The 21,964-nt window shown below is 47.9% G+C and overlaps 1 protein-coding gene across 3 annotated transcripts in view; it reads right to left on the bottom strand.

The window, feature by feature from the left end:
- LOC140408237 (uncharacterized) overlaps positions 1-20,009 on the bottom strand; it is a 28,447-nt gene extending 8,438 nt beyond the window's left edge. The window contains exons 1-3 of one of the 3 annotated variants that reach the window (XM_072495174.1): positions 19,796-20,009; positions 19,117-19,227; positions 14,500-14,599 (exon numbers count right to left, since the gene is read on the bottom strand). In XM_072495174.1, coding sequence (XP_072351275.1) covers positions 14,500-14,572 — 73 coding nt within the window. In that variant the 5' untranslated portion in view covers positions 14,573-14,599; positions 19,117-19,227; positions 19,796-20,009. Of the gene's footprint in view, positions 1-5,329; positions 12,645-14,499; positions 14,600-19,116; positions 19,228-19,795 lie in introns of those variants that run through there. The other 2 variants (XM_072495172.1, XR_011940071.1) reach the window with 2 other exon arrangements.
- Between the last annotated feature and the right edge of the window lie 1,955 nt (positions 20,010-21,964).

The raw sequence follows: 21,964 nt of genomic DNA, 5'->3' as shown, positions 1-21,964 counted from the left end.
GGAGTTTCTGGATTTTGACCCAGAGACAGTGAAGTTGGTATAAATGCAGATGTTAAACAAGCATGTAGCAAAAGCAGAGTGAATTTAATGGGGCAGTTTAAATCATAGAAATTGAGATATGCAGACTAGCACATGGCAGAGAGGAAGCAATTTCCTTTAGTGCGATCAAGAAGGTTTTTTGCCAAAAAAGGTCTTCGAACCAACAAGAAGACATTCAATTTTATAGTAAGAAGTCTTACAACACCAGGTTAAAGTCCAACAGATTTGTTTCGATTTCACTAGCTTTCGGAGCGCTGCTCCTTCCTCAGGTGAATGAAGAGGTGTGTTCCAGAAACACATATATAGACAAATTCAAAGGTGCCAGACAATGCTTCGAATGTGCGCATTTGTAGGTAATTAAGTCTTTACAGATCCAGAAGTAGGGGTAACCCCAGGTTAAAGAGGTGTGAATTGTCTCAAGCCAGGACAGTTGGTAGGATTTCGCAGGCCAGATGGTGGGGAATGAATGTAATGCGACATGAATCCCAGCTCCCTGTTGAGGCCGCACTCATGTGTGCGGAACTTGGCTATAAGTTTCTGCTCGGCGATTCTGCGTTGTCGCGCGTCCTGAAGGCCGCCTTGGAGAAAGCTTACTCGGAGATCAGAGGCTGAATGCCCTTGACTGCTGAAGTGTTCCCCGACTGGAAGGGAACATTCCTGCCTGGTGATGGTCGCGCGATGACCGTTCATTCGTTGTCGCAGCGTCGGCGTGGTCTCGCCAATGTACCACGCATCGGGACATTCTTTGTCTACAGGAATAGTGCCAGAAGACTGGAGGATAGCAAATGTTGCCCACTTGTTCAAGAAGGGGAGTAGAGACAACCCCGGTAACAATAGACCAGTGAGCCTTACTTCTGTTGTGGGCAAAGTCTTGGAAAGATTTATAAGAGATAGGATGTATAATCATCTGGAAAATAATAATTTGATTAGAGACAGTCAACACGGTTTTGTGAAGGGTAGGTCGTGCTTCACAAACCTTATTGAGTTCTTTGAGAAGGTGACCAAGCAGGTGGATGAGGGTAAAGCAGTTGATGTGGTGTATATGGATTTCAGTAAAGGTCGAGAAGGTTCCCCACGGTAGGCTACTGCAGAAAATACGGAGGCATGGGATTCAGGGTGATTTAGCAGTTTGGATCAGAAATTGGCTAGCTGGAAGAAGGCAAAGGGTGGTGGTTGATGGGAAATGTTCAGACTGGGGTCCAGTTACTCGTGGTGTACCACAAGGATCTGTTTTGGGGCCACTGCTGTTTGTCATTTTTATAAATGACCTGGAGGAGGGTGTAGAAGGATGGGTGAGTAAATTTGCAGATGACACTAAAGTCGGTGGAGTTGTGGACAGTGCGGAAGGATGTTACAGGTTACAGAGGGACATAGATAAGCTGCAGCGCTGGGCTGAGAGGTGGCAAATGGAGTTTAATGCAGAAATGTGTGAGGTGATTCATTTTGGAAGGAATAACAGGAAGGCAGAGTACTGGGCTAATGGTAAGATTCTTGGTAGTGTGGATGAGCAGAGAGATCTCGGTGTCCATGTACATAGATCCCTGAAAGTTGCCACCCAGGTTGATAGGGTGGTTAAGAAGGCGTACAGTGTATTAGCTTTTATTGGTAGAGGGATTGAGTTTCGGAGCCATGAGGTCATGTTGCAGCTGTACAAAACTCTGGTGCGGCCGCATTTGGAGTATTGCGTGCAAATCTGGTCGCCGCATTACAGGAAGGATGTGGAAGCATTGGAAAGGGTGCAGAAGAGATTTACCAGAATGTTGCCTGGTATGGAGGGAAGATCTTATGAGGAAAGGCTGAGGGACTTGAGGCTGTTTTCATGAGAGAGAAGAAGGTTAAGAGGTGACTTAACTGAGGCATAGAAGATGATCAGAGGATTGGATAGAGTGGACAGTGAGAGCCTTTTACCTCGGATGGTGATGTCTAGCACGAGGGGACATAGCTTTAAATTGAGGGGAGATAGCTATAGGACATATGTCAGAGGTAGGTTCTTTACTCAGAGAGTAGTAAGGGCATGGAATGCCCTGCCTGCAACAGTAGTGGACTCGCCAACACTAGGGGCATTCAAATGGTCATTGGATAGACATATGGACGATAAGGGAATAGTGTAGGTGGGCTTTAGAGTGGTTTCACAGGTCGGCGCAACATCGAGGGTCGAAGGGCCTGCACTGCGCTGTAATGTTCTATGTTCAGCGAGATGTCCTTGTGCATCAGTTGCTGAAAGTAAGTGTGCAGGTACAGCAGGCAGTAAAGAATGCAAATGGTACGTTGGCCTTCATTGCGAGAGGATTGGAGTATAGGAATAGAGATGTTTTACTGGAATGGTATAGGGCATTGGTGAGGCCACACCTGGAGTATTGTGCACAGTTTTGGTGTCCTTATCTGAGGGAGGATGTTCTTGCTGTGGAGGGAGAGCAGCGAAGGTTTACCCGGCTGATTCCTGGGATGGCTGGACTGTCAGATGAGGAGAGACTAAGTCGGTTAGGATTATATTCATTGGAGTTTAGAAGAGTGAGAGGGGATCTCATAGAAACTTATAAGATTCTAACAGGACTTGACAGGGTACATAGATTCAGAAAGAATGTTCCCGATGGTGGGGAGTCCAGAACTAGGGGTCAGTTTGAGGATAAGGGGTAAACCTTTCGGACTGAGGCGAGGAGAAATTTCTTCACCCAGGGAGTGGTGAATCTGTGGAATTCACTCCCACAGAAAGTAGTTGAGGCCAAAACTTTGTGTAATTTCAAGAAGGAATTAGATATAGCTCTTGGGGCTAACGAGATCGAGGGATATGGGGGGAGGCGGGATCAGGGGAACTCGATGATTAGCCATGATCATAATGAATGGCAGAGCAGACTCGAAGGGCCGAATGGCCTCCTCCTGATTCTATTTTATATGTTTCTATATGATTGAGTTGAACATAATGTTTGACAGGGAAAACCATGAAACAGTTAAGATTTCAGATTTAGGCCAGGCTGACTTCAATGCAATGAAACAGAGGCTGTCCAGAATAAATTTGGAAAATTTGTTAATGGATCAAAGAATTAAATATCAGCGAGAAGACCTTCCAGTGACGCTGATGTGCTGAGTGGACGCACATCAGGTGGCTCTCCTCCAGACCAGAACCAAATAGGCACTTTTAGGCGATTTCTGCCTGAAAATCCGAAAGCAACTCAACCTCAACTGAGGAAAGGAATAGAATCAGAATGCCAGCGAACAGGAGCTCGAGGGTCGAGGGGGCGGCAGACGTGGTGGAAAAGGTCACGAGCAGCGGGTGGACTGGCCTGCGGGCGAGGGGAGGGTGCCTCGGCCACCCAAGAGACAGGGAGGCCGACGAGCGAGCATCAGCCCCACCCCCACCATCTGGAGGCGGATGGAAGGCATTCCTTCTGAAGGAACTACCGCCATGAAAGAGGCGATAAGGGTCAAATCCCTGGTGGCGGTTTCAGAGGCGATGGCCACCATAGAAAAAACGATTGATAGATTGGGGAAGAAAGTGAAAGCACAGGAAAAAACAATACACAAATTAGAGAAAGAATCGACAGACCAGAGCGACAGGATCGTCACCCTGGGGCGGCACAGTAACACACTGTTAGCACTGTGGCTTCATAGCACTAGGGTCCCAGGTTCATTTCCCGGCTCGGGTCACTGCCTGCGCGGAGTTTGCACGTTCTCCCCATTGTTGCTAACTTTTGGTTGGTTCTTAATTTGGCTCTATTTAATCATGTTTGCTCAAGAGTAGCCAGGTATCTTTCGATACCGCCACAAGGTTCAGAACCGAATACTGATCAATGACTCGATACACCAGTTAGTAAGTTCATAAGCAATGCTCATTTATTTACACACAGTCAAATCTACTCATGCATAAACTCTACAAACTAAACTACCACTGTGACTAAAGCCTATACTTAGCTTTGGGCGCCCACTCAGTCAGAGGAACAATGGCCGTTGCTCGGTTATGAGGCTGCTGGGTTGAGCTGTTTACAGAGTAGCAACTAGGAGCGTCTATCTCGTAGCGTGCGTTGACTTGGAACTTACTTGGTCTGCTGTAGCTGCGAGGCTGGTCTCGCTCTTCGCTGAGAACCAAAGCCAAAGGAGGGCGTTCTCCCTTGGGGGATACCTTTTATACCCAAAAGGGCTTTGCGCACTTTTGGGGGGGCCTTGAACTTGGCCTCAACTAATTGGGTCTTTCCCAATCATCGGTATTGACTTTCCTCCAATAGAGGGGTGGTTCCCTGATCGCTGGGCGTGTCCTGGTGACTGTCAGTCAGCTTTGTTTTAGCTTCTTTTGGCTCCGGGGAGTCTGTCCTAACATTGTGTATCTAAATGTTTCCCTTTTGTCCCCGGAGATGGCTCATTAGTATGTAAATCGTTTGGTAGTTTCTGTCCTGTCTGAGCGTTTAAGGTTCTAATCAACAGACAGGGCTTGCACCTGCTTGTTTCTTAGCATTATCCAATTTTCCCTGCAGTCTTTGCAAGTGTCCATTTTGTAATTGGGACGTGGCCATCCCAGATGGCTACACGCCCTCCTTGTGATCCTCAACGCGAAGCGTGAAGGATCACATTACCTTGGCGTCTTCATCCTCTGATCCCCGGGGCACCCATGCTTAGGCTCTACACTGTCCTATCCTAAGCAACACAATTTTACCTGAACCATTTAAAATATATTCATTATCAAAAAATGCTACGGGGCGCTATGACATTAATACATGCGTTACAGAAAAATAAAAATACTGGAACCTCTAACTATTCTCAATAAACTATCCTCATTTAAACCATCCAAAAATACAAACAATCCAAAAATAATCTATACATCTTAAACTGTACAAAATAGCAGCACACAAATGTCTCTGGCCTGGCAGTCAGACACAGAGGTTTACATCTCTTTATTGCATAGAATACATTAAACAAAATGGATGCTCTTTAATCCGTCCCAATGGGTTCGGGGGTCTGGTGAAATCTGAAAATGGGGGACCTAAATCTGTATACTGGGGTGCGAGAGTGATGATGCTCTGTTTTGCCATTTCCTGACTCTAAACGTTTGCACAACACTGCAAAGTATCGCCAGCACTAAGAGTGCTTCGACTACATATGAGAGTGAGTACCAGGTGATAAACTTATCACACCAGGTCGGGGTATTGCTAGCTATCGCTGGACTAGTTTTCTCGGGGTTCCGTGTATTACAGAGGTGAGAGTCATTTACGGTTTGTGTGGTAGGGGTCAAGGGGGTAGCGTCCACGCGCAACTGAAGGGATCCCACTAATATCCATGTGAACACGAAGGCTGTCTTCACCTTTGTTGGACTTCTTCTTTGTCTTCCTCTGGGGTTCCTGAGATTCTGGAGTTCTGTGAACACAAGCATAATTTCTGTTATTATCTTGCTTAAGATCTCGTATGTCTGTCTATCTATCCTTTACTGACAATTTCCCTTTATAATTGGTCACCATCTGTGACTCCCTCATTTTAAAAAAAAAACGAATATTTGGACAAGACATCTAAGAAAATACTGCCGTACTGCGAGCCGTCTCGCAGCCTGTGTGATTTACCATCCCAGCATGTGAGGATGTAAATAGCAGAGGGCAGCAAACTAAGGGTTGCCAAAACCAAACAAAAGAATTTTGAACGTAACGAGCCAAAATGGGGTGCGTATGGGCCGCGCCCGGGAAGGACAGTGATCAATGCCGTCTGTGCTCTACCCGAGCGTAGCTGACCAGAGGGGGGGTCCTCAGGCAGGGCGGGGACCAATGCCGTTTCTCCACTGCCTGAGCAACCAGCAAAAACGGGTAAGAATGTGGTCGTCGTGGGGGCTGCCTCTCGAATTAGGAGAGCAACTATGAAATGGGTTCCGTCGACAGACTAGTTCCTCTGAACTTTTGTCTGGGACAAACTTGTTCCATTAACAAGTTTCTGGGGCCAAACTAGATCCTCCAACAGCCATTGGCCGTCAAAGGGGGTGGTGACGTGGGGCCGTTAGAAACTTTCCGAGTTTACACACAGCACTTAACTATAACACTAACGAACAAACATTCAACAAACATGGTGCAGGTTCCATCAGAAAGGACACCGTATCTCTCCTTCGGTTCCTTTTTTCTCCATCATCTGGGCACCTCACTGCTCAATAGCGAACAGGGTCGCAAAGGGATTCGGGGAGTCAGACTCTAAGTCATCATCTTCTCCCGGCTGCCAAACTCTTGTCTGTAGTAACCGTGCTCAAGCTGCTTGGGGCGAATTGGGGTCCATCTCACCATTCCGGATGAGCCTGAACGAATTGTCTCGGTGCCAGAATCGTGAAGTTGGAGCTACTATGCTTCAATCCGTAATCGTCGGGCGGTGGGTCTGGGTCAGGGGCTTTGATACAAGTGATTTCAAATGGGTCGGTAGAATCATGCTCAGATTCACTGGGAGTGGGGCCTGGTGCAGGGGTGTAGTCGTATCGTGGTGTGCTGTGGCTGTCGTCATCTTGATCACTGTCGCTGCTGGTTGAGGGAAGGGAGAGGCGGAGTCGTGCCTCTGGGGGCGGAGTTGAAGTTGTGTCTGAGGGCGGGCTGGAGTGGTTGGGGGATGGGAGGAATACGTCATCTGTGGGCGGGGCGTGATCGTCTGCTGCTGCGAGCAGGATGTGGTGCGTGTGGTTATTCTGTAAGCCTTAAGCTGGTTTATATGAAACCACGCAGACTTACCATTGGGATAGGTTATTTTCTATACTGAGGGGCTGACTTTGTCCGAAATGGAGTACTTGGGGAGAGGAATGAACTGGGATTGTAAAGGGAAAGCATCACTTGTTGCCCTACTGCAAACGGAGTGGCGTGTACTGTTCTGTTTCTTCCGGGTTCCAAGTCTCACTGCTGCGGCGAGTTGGGCTGCCTTTATGTTCTGTACTAGTTGTGTAACCGCATTTTCATGTGTGAGGGCTGTAACTGCGGGGCTGGTCAAATCCAGTCCTAGTAAATACTCAGTGCCTTTCATGGGGCGTCCGGTCATGAGGGTGTGGGGGGTGAAACCTGTGGATGTAGATACTGTGTTTCTTAAAAACATCAAAGCAAATGGGAGTACTGAATCCCAGGTGCTATTATTTTGCTGAACCATTTTCCTGAGGGTGGCTTTCAATGTCCTATTCATTCGTTCTACAATACCACTTGACTGGGGGTGGTATGCGATATGGGACTTTTATGTAATTCCGAAAATCGTGAGGACGTTTTTCATTACACGTCCGGTTAAATGGGAGCCTTTGTCGGACTCTATACTGCGTGGGAGGCCCCATCTTGTAAAGATGTGGTGTGTTAAGATTTTAGCCATCGTCTTGGCCGTATTAGTTCGCGATGGAAAAGCTTCCACCCATTTTGTGATGGTGTCTATGACCACAACACTTACTTGTAACCATTTCTGCAGGGGGGTAGGGGTCCTATATAATCTATCTGGAGATTTGTCCAGGGCCCATTAACGGGGCGGGTATGGCTAAGTTGAGCCTTTTTAGCATATCTGTCCGGATTGTTCTGGGCACAGATTAAACAATTCTCTACGTAGTGTGTGACATCCATTTTTAAATCATGCCACCAGCAAAATGGTCTGAGGTGGGCTAGGGTGGGTTCAATTCCTTGGTGTCCATGATTGTCATGGAACTGACAAATGATCTGGTTCCTGTCCTAGCTGGGAACTATATAAATGCCATCCTTTAAAATTACACCGTTGTGTGTGGTGACTGCGTTTATAAACTTGTTGTACGGGGCTGGGAAGGTTCCCTTTAAAACTTCCCTGAGTTTCTCGCCCTCTTTCTGGGCCTTCGCTAAATCCTGAATGTTGGTCTGTGAGACCTGAACTGCGTGTACTGGGGCGCTTCCAAGAATAACCATGCGTGGAGCCTGCCTCCGCTAGGGCGTCTGCTTTAACGTTTCCGGGGGGCGGGGAGAAGAACGGTGATCACTGCGAACCTTAATTATGCCGTATTTCCTATCCTTCGCTGTCTCTAAAATATGGTGGAGTAATGGAGCTGAGGGTAGGGGTTTACCGTCCGCGGAAACAAATCCTCTTGTTTCCCAGAGTGGTAGGAACTCTGTCAAACTATTATAGACATACAAGCTGTCTGAATAGATGTCTGCTGGGGTCGGGAACGAGTCTGGGTGGTCTACAATATACGCAATTGCTGCCAGCTCTGCTGCCTGCGAGCCAAAGTATCCTGGCAACTTCAAGGAAATTTCATCTAGGGGGCGTCCTCTACATATATACCGCAATCAGCAATTCTCTCTCCATTTAACACTGTGGATGAGCCATCCACATATATTTTCAGGGGTGCGCACGTGTCTGTGGGCTGGGGTCTCTGGGGTGTACTACCTGTTTTCCTGGGGGGTGTTTTGGGAATAAATGGGCCTGTGTTCTGTTTCGTGGTGATGATCTCACATTCATGAGGGGTGCCTGCATACTGCAGATTATTGGCAAGGAAGGTGTGGGTTTTGGTTCTCTTTACCGTGATGTCCTGTCCCTGCAAAAGAAGGGTCCAACGGGCTGCGCAGATTTGGCTGACTGTGCCACCTTTAAGTCGGCCGTCTAACAATAGCTGTGTTGGGGTGTGTTCTGTGAGGATGGTGATGGGGTTGAGTCCTGTAATGTAGGCGAAGTATTGCACTGCCCAAAAAACTGCGAGCAGGTGCCTTTCACAGGCAGAAAATCCTTGCTCTACGGGGTCTAACATGCGTGAGATGTATGCTGTATGTAACTCGTGGTAGCATTCCTGGTGGAGCACGGCCGAAAGGGTTCGGTCGGTGGTTGCAACCTCAATTGCGTACGGGGAATGTGGATCTGGGACCTGTAGTGCGGGGGCTGGGCTGAGGGCTCTTTTTAAAGCGTCCACGGTATCTGTATGCTGTGGAAGCCATTCCCAAGGTGCCTGTATCTTGAGAAGTTCGGATAGGGGCGCTGCTTTAGTGGCGAAACCGTCAATATGGTTTCGGCAGTAACCAACTAGTCCTAAAAATGACCGGAGGGCTGAGACATTGTGGGGAAGGGGCAATTTGACGATCGAGACAATTCTCTTGTGCTCGATCTCGCATATACCATGAGAGATCACTGTTCCCAAATAAATCAGTTTTTCTTTCAGAATCTGGGGCTTCTTGGGGTTGACTTTACAACCAATTTCTTTTAGGAGTGCTAGAAGTTCGGCGAGAAGCAAAATGTGCTTTCCCTTTGTGTCTGTCTGTAGTAACAAGTCGTCTACGTACTGGACCAGACAATCGGGGCAGGAAAATTTTGCTAATACATTTGCCAGCTGTCGGTGGAAAATGGAGGGGGAGTTGTGGAAGCCTTGTGGAAAGCACGTCCACGTGTATTGTTGTCCTTGGAATGTGAAGGCAAATTTGTACTGGCATGCTTTAGCCAATGGAATGGACCAAAAGCCGTTACTAATGTCCAAAACCGAATTTTTTTTTGACTGGAGTCCCTGTTTGAGCATGGTCTCGGGACTCGTGGCTATGGTGGGGGCTACTACTGGGGCTACCTTTGACGAATGTGATATAAAATAGTTACTTTAGAGATATTAGTTACTGTAATGTAGAGATAGGCCAGTCTCATTCTGGTGAGTTCACAGACAAAGGATTTCAGACCGCATGGCAAAGCAAGGAGGAGGTGTGTCCACCAAAGGAGGAGAAAAGGATGCTGGGTAATAGGGGCCAGAGGAAGGGATTGGAAGTGAGCCAATCAGAATGTCTGACTAGGTCAGGAGGGATATAGGATGACCTATGGGAATCTTGTATGTGAAACTTGATACCATTTGAATTGATTTGCAGAGATCCCTTTGTCTCTTTGTTCATTCGCTTTCCGGGATGTAGGAGACTGGATGTGTCCTATGCTTCTGTGAAATGAATCAAGCTTGCAAGCTAAATAAAATAACTAATGCTGTACCTGCAAATCCATCTCGACTTTTATTATCAACTAAAACTACGGGGTGCTTGGTTGCGATGTTACCTATCTGTATTGCTATAGGGGCTGTGATGTGTCCCTGTTGTAAATGGCCTGTAAAGCCGCTGAGTGTAATGGTGTCTGTTGTGGGCCACGTGTCTTGTTGGAACATCGTGGAGGAATTGAGTGTGGTGCGGGACCCTCCTGTGTCTCAAAGAAATTCCACGGGTTGTCCCCGAACTTTGCCTGCTACTACCGGTCTACCGGACTTGTCCCAAAGGGTGTTGCAGACCCAAGTTGGGGAGCCCGAACACAGTCAGTCGGTGCCGTTCATGTCTGCATTCTCTGAACGGGTGCTAAAGCTATGGATTGGCTTTGCCCTATTCCTGTTTAGGGTGCCTGTCTGTTGGCTTCTCTGCTGCTTCTGGGGCGCGTTGCATTCTCGTGCAAAGTCTCCTAGCTGTCCACAATTATAACATTCCTGAGCTTTGGGCTGGGGTTGGCTGTTCCTGCCCTCATTTACCCATGCGGGGTTCTGGTGTGCTTTAACTGGGTTCATCTCTGCCTGCTCTTCATCGGGTGTCATAAATGTGGTTTTGCCTGCAATTGATTGCTCCCGAGCGCGGGACAATCTCTTCAAAACCCATTTTTCATTGTGGGCCTCATCTGAGGGGTCATAAATTGCGCAAGCTTTTCGTCCTGCTTCTGTGGCGTGGGAGACTAGAATTCGGGTCCATTTGGCCATATTATCTGGGGACAAATGGGCACGGGCTAACTCTCCAAAAACTGCGGTAAAGTGAATCCACAAACGTCCAGCAAACGCTGTGGGGTGCTCTGTCTTCTTTTGCCTACACTTATTTTGGCCTTCTACGGGGTCTCCTCTGTTAAAGCCGATCGCATCAAGGATCGCTGTGTGCATCTCTTGGAGTGTGCCTCCTCCTACATTCTGTGGGTCGGGGAGGGCTGCTACGACTCCCGTAATTGGGTCACGGTTAACGGGGTTGTGTAAAGGAAATCTGCTTCTCCTGCGGCCCTGTGGTGTGTGGTTACAGGATTCATGGGGGTGTTCTGCCTGTTCGGTTGGGGCGCTTTCCTTTTCTGGGGTTTTTCCTGCGTACATGTCCCATGTACGTATCTATGGGCAGTCTCGTTCTATTCCTGCCAATTAGGGCCGTTTTCTTGATCTAATTGGGGTCCGAATGTACTCTAAAATCCATTTTGCACGGACAGCAGGGATTGCAATTCTGCAATTTGCTTGGTCTACGGAGCTCTGCCTTTGTCCCGTTGTGGAAGTATGGAGTGCTCGTAGGGCTACTTTTAAATCATTGCACTGCTTCTGCAATTTCTCAACTTGCTGTTCTGTTTCTTGTCTTACCAAGACCGCACGTTGCGTGTCCTGGTAGGCCTTATCGTATTGTGTCTGAAAGCTGTTCAAATGCGCGAGACAAGACCGATGTGCCCTCTTGGCATCATCCACCTCTCTGTCCCTTGCTGCTAACTGCTCTTTCAGATCTCTATTCTCTTTCTCTATCTCACTCACGTCTACCTCACTACTTCGGTTTCTCTCCTCTATCTCTCTACGGAGCGTTCCAACGACCTCCTCGGTGCATCGCAATTGTGCCAAACAGGACATGATTGCCATCGGCTTGCGAGCTTTTCCCAAGCTCTTCTTGTGGATCTCTGACAGGTTCTCCCACCAAGTATGCCCTGTACTCCCGGGTCCTGTTTCCTCATTATTGCAGAATTCACTCCAAAGGGGCCATCCTTTCCCTTTGAGATATTTCCTGATCTCTTCTTCCCAAACGGGACACTGTCCTACTCTACTGGTCGCTGCGACCTCGAATTCCTGATGGTTCATAAGGCGTTCCGTTGCCTTCATTGCCATTCTCTCTACGAGGATCTCTCCTGAATTTGGAACGGGGGGGTGATAAAGCGGTGATGTAAACACGGGTACGGCTTACGCTAATTGCCTACAAAACTCCCGACAGTTTTTCGCAACAAAATCTCGCAGGTTTACCTTATATCCCTGTTAGTACGCATGCATTAACACACTTCCGAATCTCAGAGGTTTAATCAGTACTGTTTCGACGCTTGTGGTTTTTCTTTCTGTTCCCAATTGGATTCTCAATTCAAATTTTGGGTTCTCTCGGAGTGGTTAGGCCACTTCTAAGTCGAGTCCTGTCAGATGTCGCCAGTAAATGTTGCTAACTTTTGGTTGGTTCTTAATTTGGCTCTGTTTAATCACGTTTGCTCAAGAGTCGCCAGGTATCTTTCGACAGCGCAACAAGGTTCAGAACCGAATACTGATCAATGACTCGATACACCAGTTAGTAAGTTCATAAGCAATGCTCATTTATTTGCACAGTCATATCTACTCATGCATAAACTCTACAACCTAAACTACCACTATTACTAAAGCCTATACTTAACTTTGGGCGCCCACTCAGTCAGAGGAACAATGGCCGTTGCTCGGTTCTGAGGCTGCTGGGTTGAGCTGTTTACAGGGTAGCAACTAGGAGCGTCTATCTCGTAGCGTGCGTTGACTTGGAACTTACTTGGTCTGCTGTAGCTGCGAGGCTGGTCTCGCTCTTCGCTGAGAACCAAAGCCAAAGGAGGGCGTTCTCCCTTGGGGGATACCTTTTATACCCAAAAGGGCTTCGCACACTTTTGGGGGGGCCTTGAACTTGGCCTCAACTAATTGGGTCTTTCCCAATCATTGGTATCGATTTTCCTCCAGTAGAGGGGTGGTTCCCTGATCGCTGGGCGTGTCCTGGTGACTGTCAGTCAGCTTTGTTTTAGCTTCTTTTGGCTCCGGGGAGTCTGTCCTAACATTGTGTATCTAAATGTTTCCCTTTTGTCCCCGGAGATGGCTCATTAGTATGTAAATCGTTTGGTAGTTTCTGTCCTGTCTGAGCGTTTAAGGTTCTAATCAACAGACAGGGCTTGCACCTGCTTGTTTCTTAGCATTGTCCAATTTTCCCTGCAGTCTTTGCAAGTGTCCATTTTGTAATCGGGACGTGGCCATCCCAGATGGCTACACCGTGCCTGCGTGGGTTTCCTCCCACAAGTCCCAAAGATGTGCTGTTAGGTAATTTGGACATTCTGAATTCTCTCTCAGCGTACCCGAACAGGCGCCGAAGTTTGGCGACTAGGGGCTTTTCACAGTAGCTTCATTGCAGTGTTAATGTAAGCCTACTTGTGACAATAAAGATTATTATTATTAGAAGTGAAACGGTTGGTGGCGACCCGAGTGAACTTAAAAGGGAAAGTCGAGGACCAAGAAAACAGGTCCCGACGCTGAACATTCGGATTGTGGGCCTGCCAGAGGGTATTGAGGACAGGGACCCACGGGCAACATCACCCAAATTCTGGTCAATCTAGTCGGAGAGACCGCTTCCCCACCCCCCCAGAGATCGATAGAGCGCACAGGTCGCTCCGGCCGACACCCAAGGCGGAGGAGCAACCGAGGGCGATGATCGCAAAGCTACATCAATACCAGGATCGTGAGAGGATCCTGAGTGAGCGAGATAGACCAAGGCGAGTGCAAAGAACAAAGAGAACAATACAGCACAGGAACAGTAAGAAGTCTTACAACATCAGGTTAAACTGACGGACCGATCAAGCCCCAGATTGGGGAAAAGGACAGGCATGGCGCGGGAGCTGGGAGCATTCATGGAGCAGATGGGGGCGGTGGACCCATGGTGAGAGGGAATTCTCGTTCTTTTCGCCAGTACACAAAGTACACACTCGCATCGAATTCTTTGCAGTGAAGAAATCGGTGCTTTCAGAAAAAAAAAGGGTGAAATTCCCTGCGATAGTCATCTGCGACCACGCTCCACATTACACCAACGTGAAGGTGGAGACGGGCCGGGCCCGAAGCCCCACATGGAGGTTGGACACTGACCTTTCGGCCGACAAGGTCTTCTGCCAGAAAATATCACAGGCCACAGGCGAGTGTATTACTAACAACCAGAATGAGGAAGTCTCACCTTCCACGCTCCTGGAGGTACTGAAGGCAGTGATTAGGGGAGAGATTTTAGCCTTCAAGGCACTTAGGTACAAGGAAGAGAGGGTAGCCATGAACAACGACTCCATTCTGGAGGTCGACAGAAAGTGCTCCGAGGTCCCGACTCCAGAGCTTCTGGCGGAGAGGAAAAAGTTGCAGATGGACTTTAACCAGCTATCCAGCAGGAAGGCAGTGCACCAACTCTGCCAGACACGGGGACCTTTTATGAACACAGAGAAGGCTGGCCACCTGCTGGCTCACCAGCTGAGACATTCTTAGAATAAAGCTTGTTTTTTTTTTGATTAAAAGCACCCAAGAACTCTGATGAATCACACCTGAAGTGAAGGCTCTTGTGCTGATCTTAGCCAAATTCAACATGAATTTATAGGTCAGGTGGACTCCATAATATACTTTTAACCCCTGGCCAATAACACTAGACACTGGGAGAAAGTGCACAGACAGTTAACCAAGGCCAGAAACAAACCCAGGTCCCTGGTGCTGTGACAGCAGTGCTAACCCTGTGCCACCGTGCAGATTGTGAACTCAAAAAGATCATTCTTTTGTCCTACCGGTTTCTTTGTTCATTAAGGCATTGTAGTAGGCAAAAAACGCCCTGAATTCCACAGGCCGATAGGAAAGCATTTTGAATATATTTGGTAAAAATCCACTCTGCAAAACAAAAGGAATACTGAATGTATTGCATGCTTCTCCATGATACACAGTAGGACAAAAAAGTTACATTGCAATCATCTTAAACTTTACAAAAAACAAATCACTGTAGCAAGTGAAGGTTGGAAAGAGGAAACGTGCAGGTTCAGTCAGCAGTTAGGAAGGCAAGTGCAATTTTAGCATTCATGTCAAGTGGGCTAGAATACAAGACCAAGGCTGTACTTCTGAGGCTGTATAAGGCTCTGGTCAGACCCCATTTGGAGTATTGTGAGCAATTTTGGGCCCCGTATCGAAGGATCCAAGTGCTGGCCTTGGAAAGGGTCCAAAGGAGGTTCACAAGAATGATTCCTGGAATGAAGAGCTTGTCGTATGAGGAACGTTTGAGTACTCTGGGTCTGTACTCGTTGGAGTTTAGAAGGTTGAGGGAAGATCTTATTGAAACTTACAGGATACTGCGAGGCCTGAATAGAGTGGACGTGGAGAGGATGTTTCAACTTGTAGGAAAAACTAGAACCAGAGGACACCATCTCAGACTGAAAGGACGATCCTTTAAAACAGAGATGAGGAGGAATTTCTTCAGCCAGAGGGTGGTGAATCTGTGGAACTCTTTGCCGCAGAAGGTTGTGGAGGCCAAATCACTGAGTGTCTTTGAGACAGAGATAGATAGGTTCTTGATTAATAAGGGGATCAGGGGTTAGGGCAGAAGACAGGAGAATGGGGATGAGAAAAATATCAGTCAAGGTTGAATGGTGGAGCAGACTTGGTGGGCCGAGTGGCCTAATTCTGCTCCTATGTCTTATGGTCTTCCAATAGGGCCCTTACCACCTCCAGCAGTCGCTTGCGCATGTCGGCGCGGTTTCCGTCTCCAGTTTGTCCGATGTTCAAAGTCTGTCCAGTAGGGTGTACACACACACTAAGGTGCAATTTATCATGGCCAATCCACCTAACCTGCCCATCTTTGGACTGTAGGAGAAAACCGGAGCACCCGGTGGAAACCCACGCAAACTGCAAACAGTGACCCAAGGCCGTGGCACCCTTAGAGCGATCTGCATTTTTGAGTTTTTTGTGACTATCACAAGCTTTCTTTTTCTGTTTCACCTTCCCCTGTATTTTTCGAGACAACTATGGGGACATAGATTTGGCAGTACCATTCTTATTTTTGGAGGGGATATGTGGTGGTATGTATTAGGAGTAATACGGTACACCACGTGTCGACAGGCTATTGGTGGAGGGATGCCAGGTCCTGATAGGATCTGCCACCTACTGGTCTCCACCCAGAAATGCCGGTATAACAACCCAGCTTTTCGCTCCATTTCCCTCAGCAGCTGCATTCTGTAACCACGCTGCTGGGGATAAAGTTCTGCTTAATAAAGCCTTCAATTGACATTACCTCAACCTGCCTTGCGTCATATTGACGGTGCTACAGGATATGCCTGCTTTGTACCCATCTGATCCTCCCAAACCACCCTCGGGGGGGGGGGGGGGGGGGGGGGGGGGGACACTCCTCCACCCTCAGCGCCAACACCTTCGCCAATATCTTAGCATTCACATTCAGTGGCCTGTACGACCCACACTTCACCGGATTCCTCTCCTTTTTTAAGTAATAGTGAGATGGATGCCTGCTGCACCGTCTCCGGCAATACTCCCCAAACCATCGCATCCTCAAACATTTCTACCATCAGAGATGCCAACTTATCCTTAAACTCATCCACCGTCTTCCCTCTCGCTGCCTCCATTCCTTCCACCCCCATTGGTTCCTCCAGTCGCTTATATCCGATGCATCTCCCAGTGGCTCCGGCTTACACAAGTCCCGAAAAGTCTTTAAACGCTTTCTTCACCTGCTCCGGTGCCACTACCAACCTGCCCGTCCCATCTCTAATCTACACAATCTCCCTCGCAGCTTTCTGCCGACAGAACTGGCACGCCAGCGACTGACTGGCCTTCTCTCCAGACTCAGAGACGACCCCCCCTCGCTCGTCTCAGCTGCTGGACCGCCCTCCCTGTGGATAGAAGATCAAACTTCACTTGCAACATTCCTCTTCACCAAAGTCCTGGGTCCTCCACATATCTCCGATCGACCTCCAGAATCTCCTCGATCAGCTGCTGCCACTATCCCCCCGCCACTCCCCCCTCCCTATCCACCTTCACCTTGAAGGAAACGACCTTGCCCCTCACTACCGTCTTCTTCTGCTCCCAGACCACCGACTGCGAGACTTCCCCATTCCAGTTAAACCCCACATAATCCTCAATCACCTTCCCTCTTTTAGTGCAAAAACCCGGGTCTACCATCAAACACATCCAGCCTCCACGCCAGCCTCCGGCTGGACCCTACTCCAAGACTGCATCCACCCAGAGAGGAGCAACTTCCGATATCACCATCACCGAATCCTCTGCCTTCTTTACCCCAGCTAGCAGCACCTTCCCTACCACAAAAATGTTGATCCTTGAGTACACCTTATGCACCGGCAAAAAGACCGAATACTCCCCATCTCACAGATGTAAAAACCTCCGCGGACCCACCCCTCCCATCTCCTTCATAAACCCAGTCAGCATCTTCGCCCCATCCCCGAAGGGGCCCGCAGGCGTGGCCGGGACCCACCCCTCTCCCCCTCCTCAGAAACCCTCTTGAAAACACCTCACCCAGTATCGTCCCCATTCCCCCACCATTCACAACTCCTAGGCCCATCAAAACCTGCCCATACCTATATAGGTTCCAGCGACTGTGGACCGTCCGCCCACCTTGCTCCCGTCCACTAGCCACCATTGCGTTTGCTAGCGTGGCAGCACCTACCAGAGCCCCCTCCCCCAAATCGAAAAAACACACCAGCTCCAAAGCCCCCCACACACCCCCTCCAAACTCCCAACACCCTGCAACACAAGCCCTCAAACCCAACAAACTACAAATCCCAACCGTCCCCCCCCCAAACCATCCCAGCCCAAACATCATTTACACAAAACAGTTAACAATAAACAGCCATAAAGGGAAAGAACATGAAGGAAAAACCCAGTCAAAAACCAAACCACAAGTTGCGTTTATACAACGCTGCCTTAGCCCAACCATCTCCTCACCAGCTCCGTTGTACAGTGCTGATATATACGTATACCGTTAACACCCCACTCCATCTCCGCTTCTGCTTCACCCACCTCAGCACCTTCTCCTTTACCTGAAAACTGTGAAAGCAGATGATCACAGCCCTTGGCAGTGCATTCGTTTTTGGTTTTGTCCGGAGTGATTGATGGGCCCTGTCCAATTTGTAACGGGAGGGGTCCTCCCCCTCCCCCATCAACTTTGCAAGCATCTCAGCAAAGTACTCTGTGGGTCTCCAGCCCCTCAGGCACATCCACCATCCTCACATTCTGCCTTTGTGACTTTTCTCCAGGATCTCTACGTTGGCTCTCAGCTGATCTCCGCCAACTTTGCAGCTCCTCACCCACCGAGGTGAACTGGTCGCTCTGCTGCGACAATGCTTCCTCCACCCCATCATCTTCTCTCCTAGCTCCCACACCGCCAAAGTCTTCACCAACCCCTCTCACATCGGGGCAAGGGTCTCACCCACATTCCTTAAGGGAGATCATCATCTCTGTCCGATGCCTTTCGAAATGTTTTGAGAACAGCCGCTCACACTCCCCGGCCATCACTTCAGCCTCTTTTCCACCGTGATGGTTGTGGCCCCACCCAGCTAGCTCTCTCCCACCATCTTCTCGCCCGCTGAACTCCTCACCACGTTTAATGGCGGACTATCCGCTCACCTCCTCCCTGGGTTCTTTTTTCCAGTTTTGACATCCTTGAAATGCCTCAGACCTTCCAACAAATTCTCACATTAAGATTTTTCCAAGAAATCTGGGTGCAAAGAGCCTAAACAGGCAACTCTGCAACTAGCCACCAAATATGCGACCTCCACCTACATGATTCAAAGTCCCCTCCAGGTTGGCAATTTAAACAGTATTTTGAGACAGGCAAGGATCTGCAAACTGGGTCCTGAAGGATATTTCTTTCTCAAAGTAGTTTGGACGGCACAATACCACAGTGGTTAGCACTGTTGCTTCAGAGCACCAGGGTCCCAGGTTCGATTCCCGGCTTGGGTCACTGTCTGTGCGGAGTCTGCACGTTCTCCCCGTGTCTGTGTGGGTTTCCTCCGGGTGCTCCGGTTTCCTCCCACAAGTCCCGAAAGACGTGCTGTTAGGTAATTTGGACATTCTGAATTCTCCCTCTGTGACCCGAACAGGTGCTGGAATGTGGAGACTGGGGGCTTTTCACAGTAACTTCATTGCAGTATTAATGTAAGCCTACTTGTGACAAATGAAGACTATTATTATAGTCCAAGACATCTCTTTACAGCAAATATTTTGGAGTCTGCTAAAACGTGAACTGTGACCGGAGATAGGTTTCTGTTTCAGTGGAGAGGATTGTTTCATCGCATTGATAAGCATTGGTAAACTGGGAATTGAGAGCTATTTGTCTTTATAATGTTAAAGTTAGTAATACCGTGTTAGTAATAAAGCTCGTTTTAATTTACCTATTTCTTTGTGAAGTCACTCCTGGAGCAAGGTATCCTTTCCTCAACCTTACAAAATGGAAATGAAATATTGGGGTTTCTCTCCGGTATCCTAGCGATTGTTGGGGTCTGCTGCGGGATGGTAATAGAGACAGGGGCAATTGGAACAAACGGCGTCTTTCAATATTGGAACTTCCAGGAAGAATAATGGAGAACAGAACCCACAAGACGGTGTAACAATCACTTTGTGCAGACCCACTAATAAGTTCTTGATACTTGTATGTTTGCACTTATATTGTCAATTGAGATTGAAACTTTTAACTATAAAATTTGTCATAGGACAGCCCGGTGGCACAGTGGGCTAGCCCTGCTGCATCACGGCGCCGAGGTCCAAGGTTCAATCCCGGCTCACATTCTCCCCGTGTCTGCGAGGGTATCGTCTCCACAACCCAAAGATGTGCAGGGTAGGTGGATTGGCCTAAATTGCCCCCAATTTGAAAAAAATTAATTGGGTACTCTAAACTTATATTAAAAATAAATTTGTCATAATGCAACCTTCTCAGCAAAGTGCCAAAATAATCATTTAATTAGTGTTGGGTGAATTAGATTACCAATAAGTTTAATCCAAAATAAAATTCACATATTTTACACTGTATCAGTAAAGGACAGCACAACACTTTAGAAGTAAAAAAAATCCTACCTTAGTTTCTACCTCCTCCATCAGTTCAACAATATCATATGGCAGATCCTTTTTATATGGGACAGGATATCGCCCAATAGGTCGCTCAGGTTTCCCAGACTTTGTGCTGAATTGCAATTTGCAAGCAGGTCTGATTCTTGTCCATCTTGATGTTAACACAATGAGAGACTAGGATGTGAACAGAGCCAATGTCACAATGAAATTTCTGTGTCCAGTACACTGTTAAAAGAAATGCTCAATTTACACACATTTGTGACATCAAATTGGGAATGACGGACAACAGAGCAGGAGTGGGCAATGCAGCTCCTCGCTCTCACTCCACCATTCAATAGGATCATTACTGATCTCATCTCGGGCTCAACTCCACCTTCCTGCCGTTCTCCATAACCCTTCAACCCACTACAAATTGAAAATCTGTCTATCCCCCAACTTACTGACTGCCCCGGCATCCACTTGACTCTGGGGTAGTAAATGCCACAGATTCACCACCCTTTGAGAAAAGTAATTTCTCCTTACCTTTGTTTTAAATCTGCTACCCCTTATCCTAAAATTATGGCCTCTCATTCTAGATTGCCCCACAAGTAACTCCCTATTTCACCAAACTCCAGCTGCACTCTGATGCTACAAGGCAGCATTGAAGGAAATCTCCTTTATTGGCCCTTAATTCAAGGCTTCTGAAACTAGATTAAACCAGTTGTCTAATTAACTATCTTCAACAGAGAGGCTGTAAACTGCTTTGAAGCTGCAACTAAACATCACCCAGTCAAAAGAGCAACTTTTAGTTAATTGCTAAATTAAAGAACAGACGAAGGTTTACTTATAGAATATTGTATCTGTGGGAGGATTGGTGTTGATAGTTGTTTGGATGTTTACTGTGGGTTTATAAAGTATTAACTGGTTTCACAAATAAACATTGTTTTCATTTAAAAGTACTTTCAGGCTCAGTTGCACCACACCTGTAAAGTAGGCCCGGGTGCTCCCCATAACAGGAATAAAGGAATAACAGGAAGACAGAGTACTGGGCTAATGGTACGATTCTTGGCAGTGTGGATGAGCAGAGAGATCTCGGTGTCCATGTACATAGATCCCTGAAGGTTGTCACCCAGGTTGAGAGGGTTGTTAAGAAGGCGTACGGTGTGTTAGCTTTTATTGGTAGAGGGATTGAGTTTCGGAGCCACAAAGTCATGTTGCAGCTGTACAAAACTCTGGTGCGGCCGCATTTGGAGTATTGCCTGCAATTCTGGTCGCCGCATTATAGGAAGGATGTGGAAGCATTGGAAAGGGTGCAGAGGAGATTTACCAGAATGTTGCCTGGTATGGAGGGAAGATCTTATGAGGAAAGGCTGAGGGACTTGAGGCTGTTTTCGTTAGAGAGAAGAAGGTTAAGAGGTGACTTAATTGAGGCATACAAGATGATCAGAGGATTGGATAGGGTGGACAGTGAGAGCCTTTTTCCTCAGATGGTGAAGTCTAGCACGAGGGGACACAGCTTTAAATTGAGGGGAGATAGATATAGGACAGATGTCAGAGGTAGGTTCTTTACTCAGAGAGTAGTAAGGGCGTGGAATGTCCTGCCTGCAACAGTAGTGGACTCGCCAAACCAACGGGGCTGGTTTAGCACACTGGGCTAAATCGCTGGCTATTAAAGCAGGTCAGCAGCACGGTTCAATTCCCGTACCAGCCTCCCCGAACAGGCGCCGGAATGTGGCGACTAGGGGCTTTTCACAGTAACTTAATTGAAGCCTACTTGTGACAATAAGCGATTTTAATTTCATTTTCAACACTAAGGGCATTCAAATGGTCATTGGATAGACATATGGACGATAAGGGAATAGTGTAGATGGGCTTTAGAGTGGTTTCACAGGTCGGTGCAATATCGAGGGCCGAAGGGTCTGTACTGCGCTGTAATGTTCTATGTTCTATAACCCAAAAAGTTGTGGGTCAGCTGATCTCCATGATACACTTGGGGTTCTCTAAACCGTGGCCCATAACAACATGCATGAGTTCACTGTGGCATCGTGCGACGTAACGGCGTATGCCGGCCTGCATCCGCCTCGGTTCTGTCCTGACCACAGCGGATCTTCCCGCCGATGACCAAACTCAGACAGGTGTGGAGACAGCACAAACAACTCAGCTGGTGCGACTCCCTCATGATGTGCAGCAACAGGC

The sequence above is a fragment of the Scyliorhinus torazame genome, chromosome 3, assembly GCF_047496885.1.
Source record: "Scyliorhinus torazame isolate Kashiwa2021f chromosome 3, sScyTor2.1, whole genome shotgun sequence".
In the NCBI taxonomy this organism is placed as follows: domain Eukaryota; kingdom Metazoa; phylum Chordata; class Chondrichthyes; order Carcharhiniformes; family Scyliorhinidae; genus Scyliorhinus; species Scyliorhinus torazame.
Note: the sequence above shows the minus strand (reverse complement) of the source record. Positions and strands in the feature narration are given on the sequence as shown.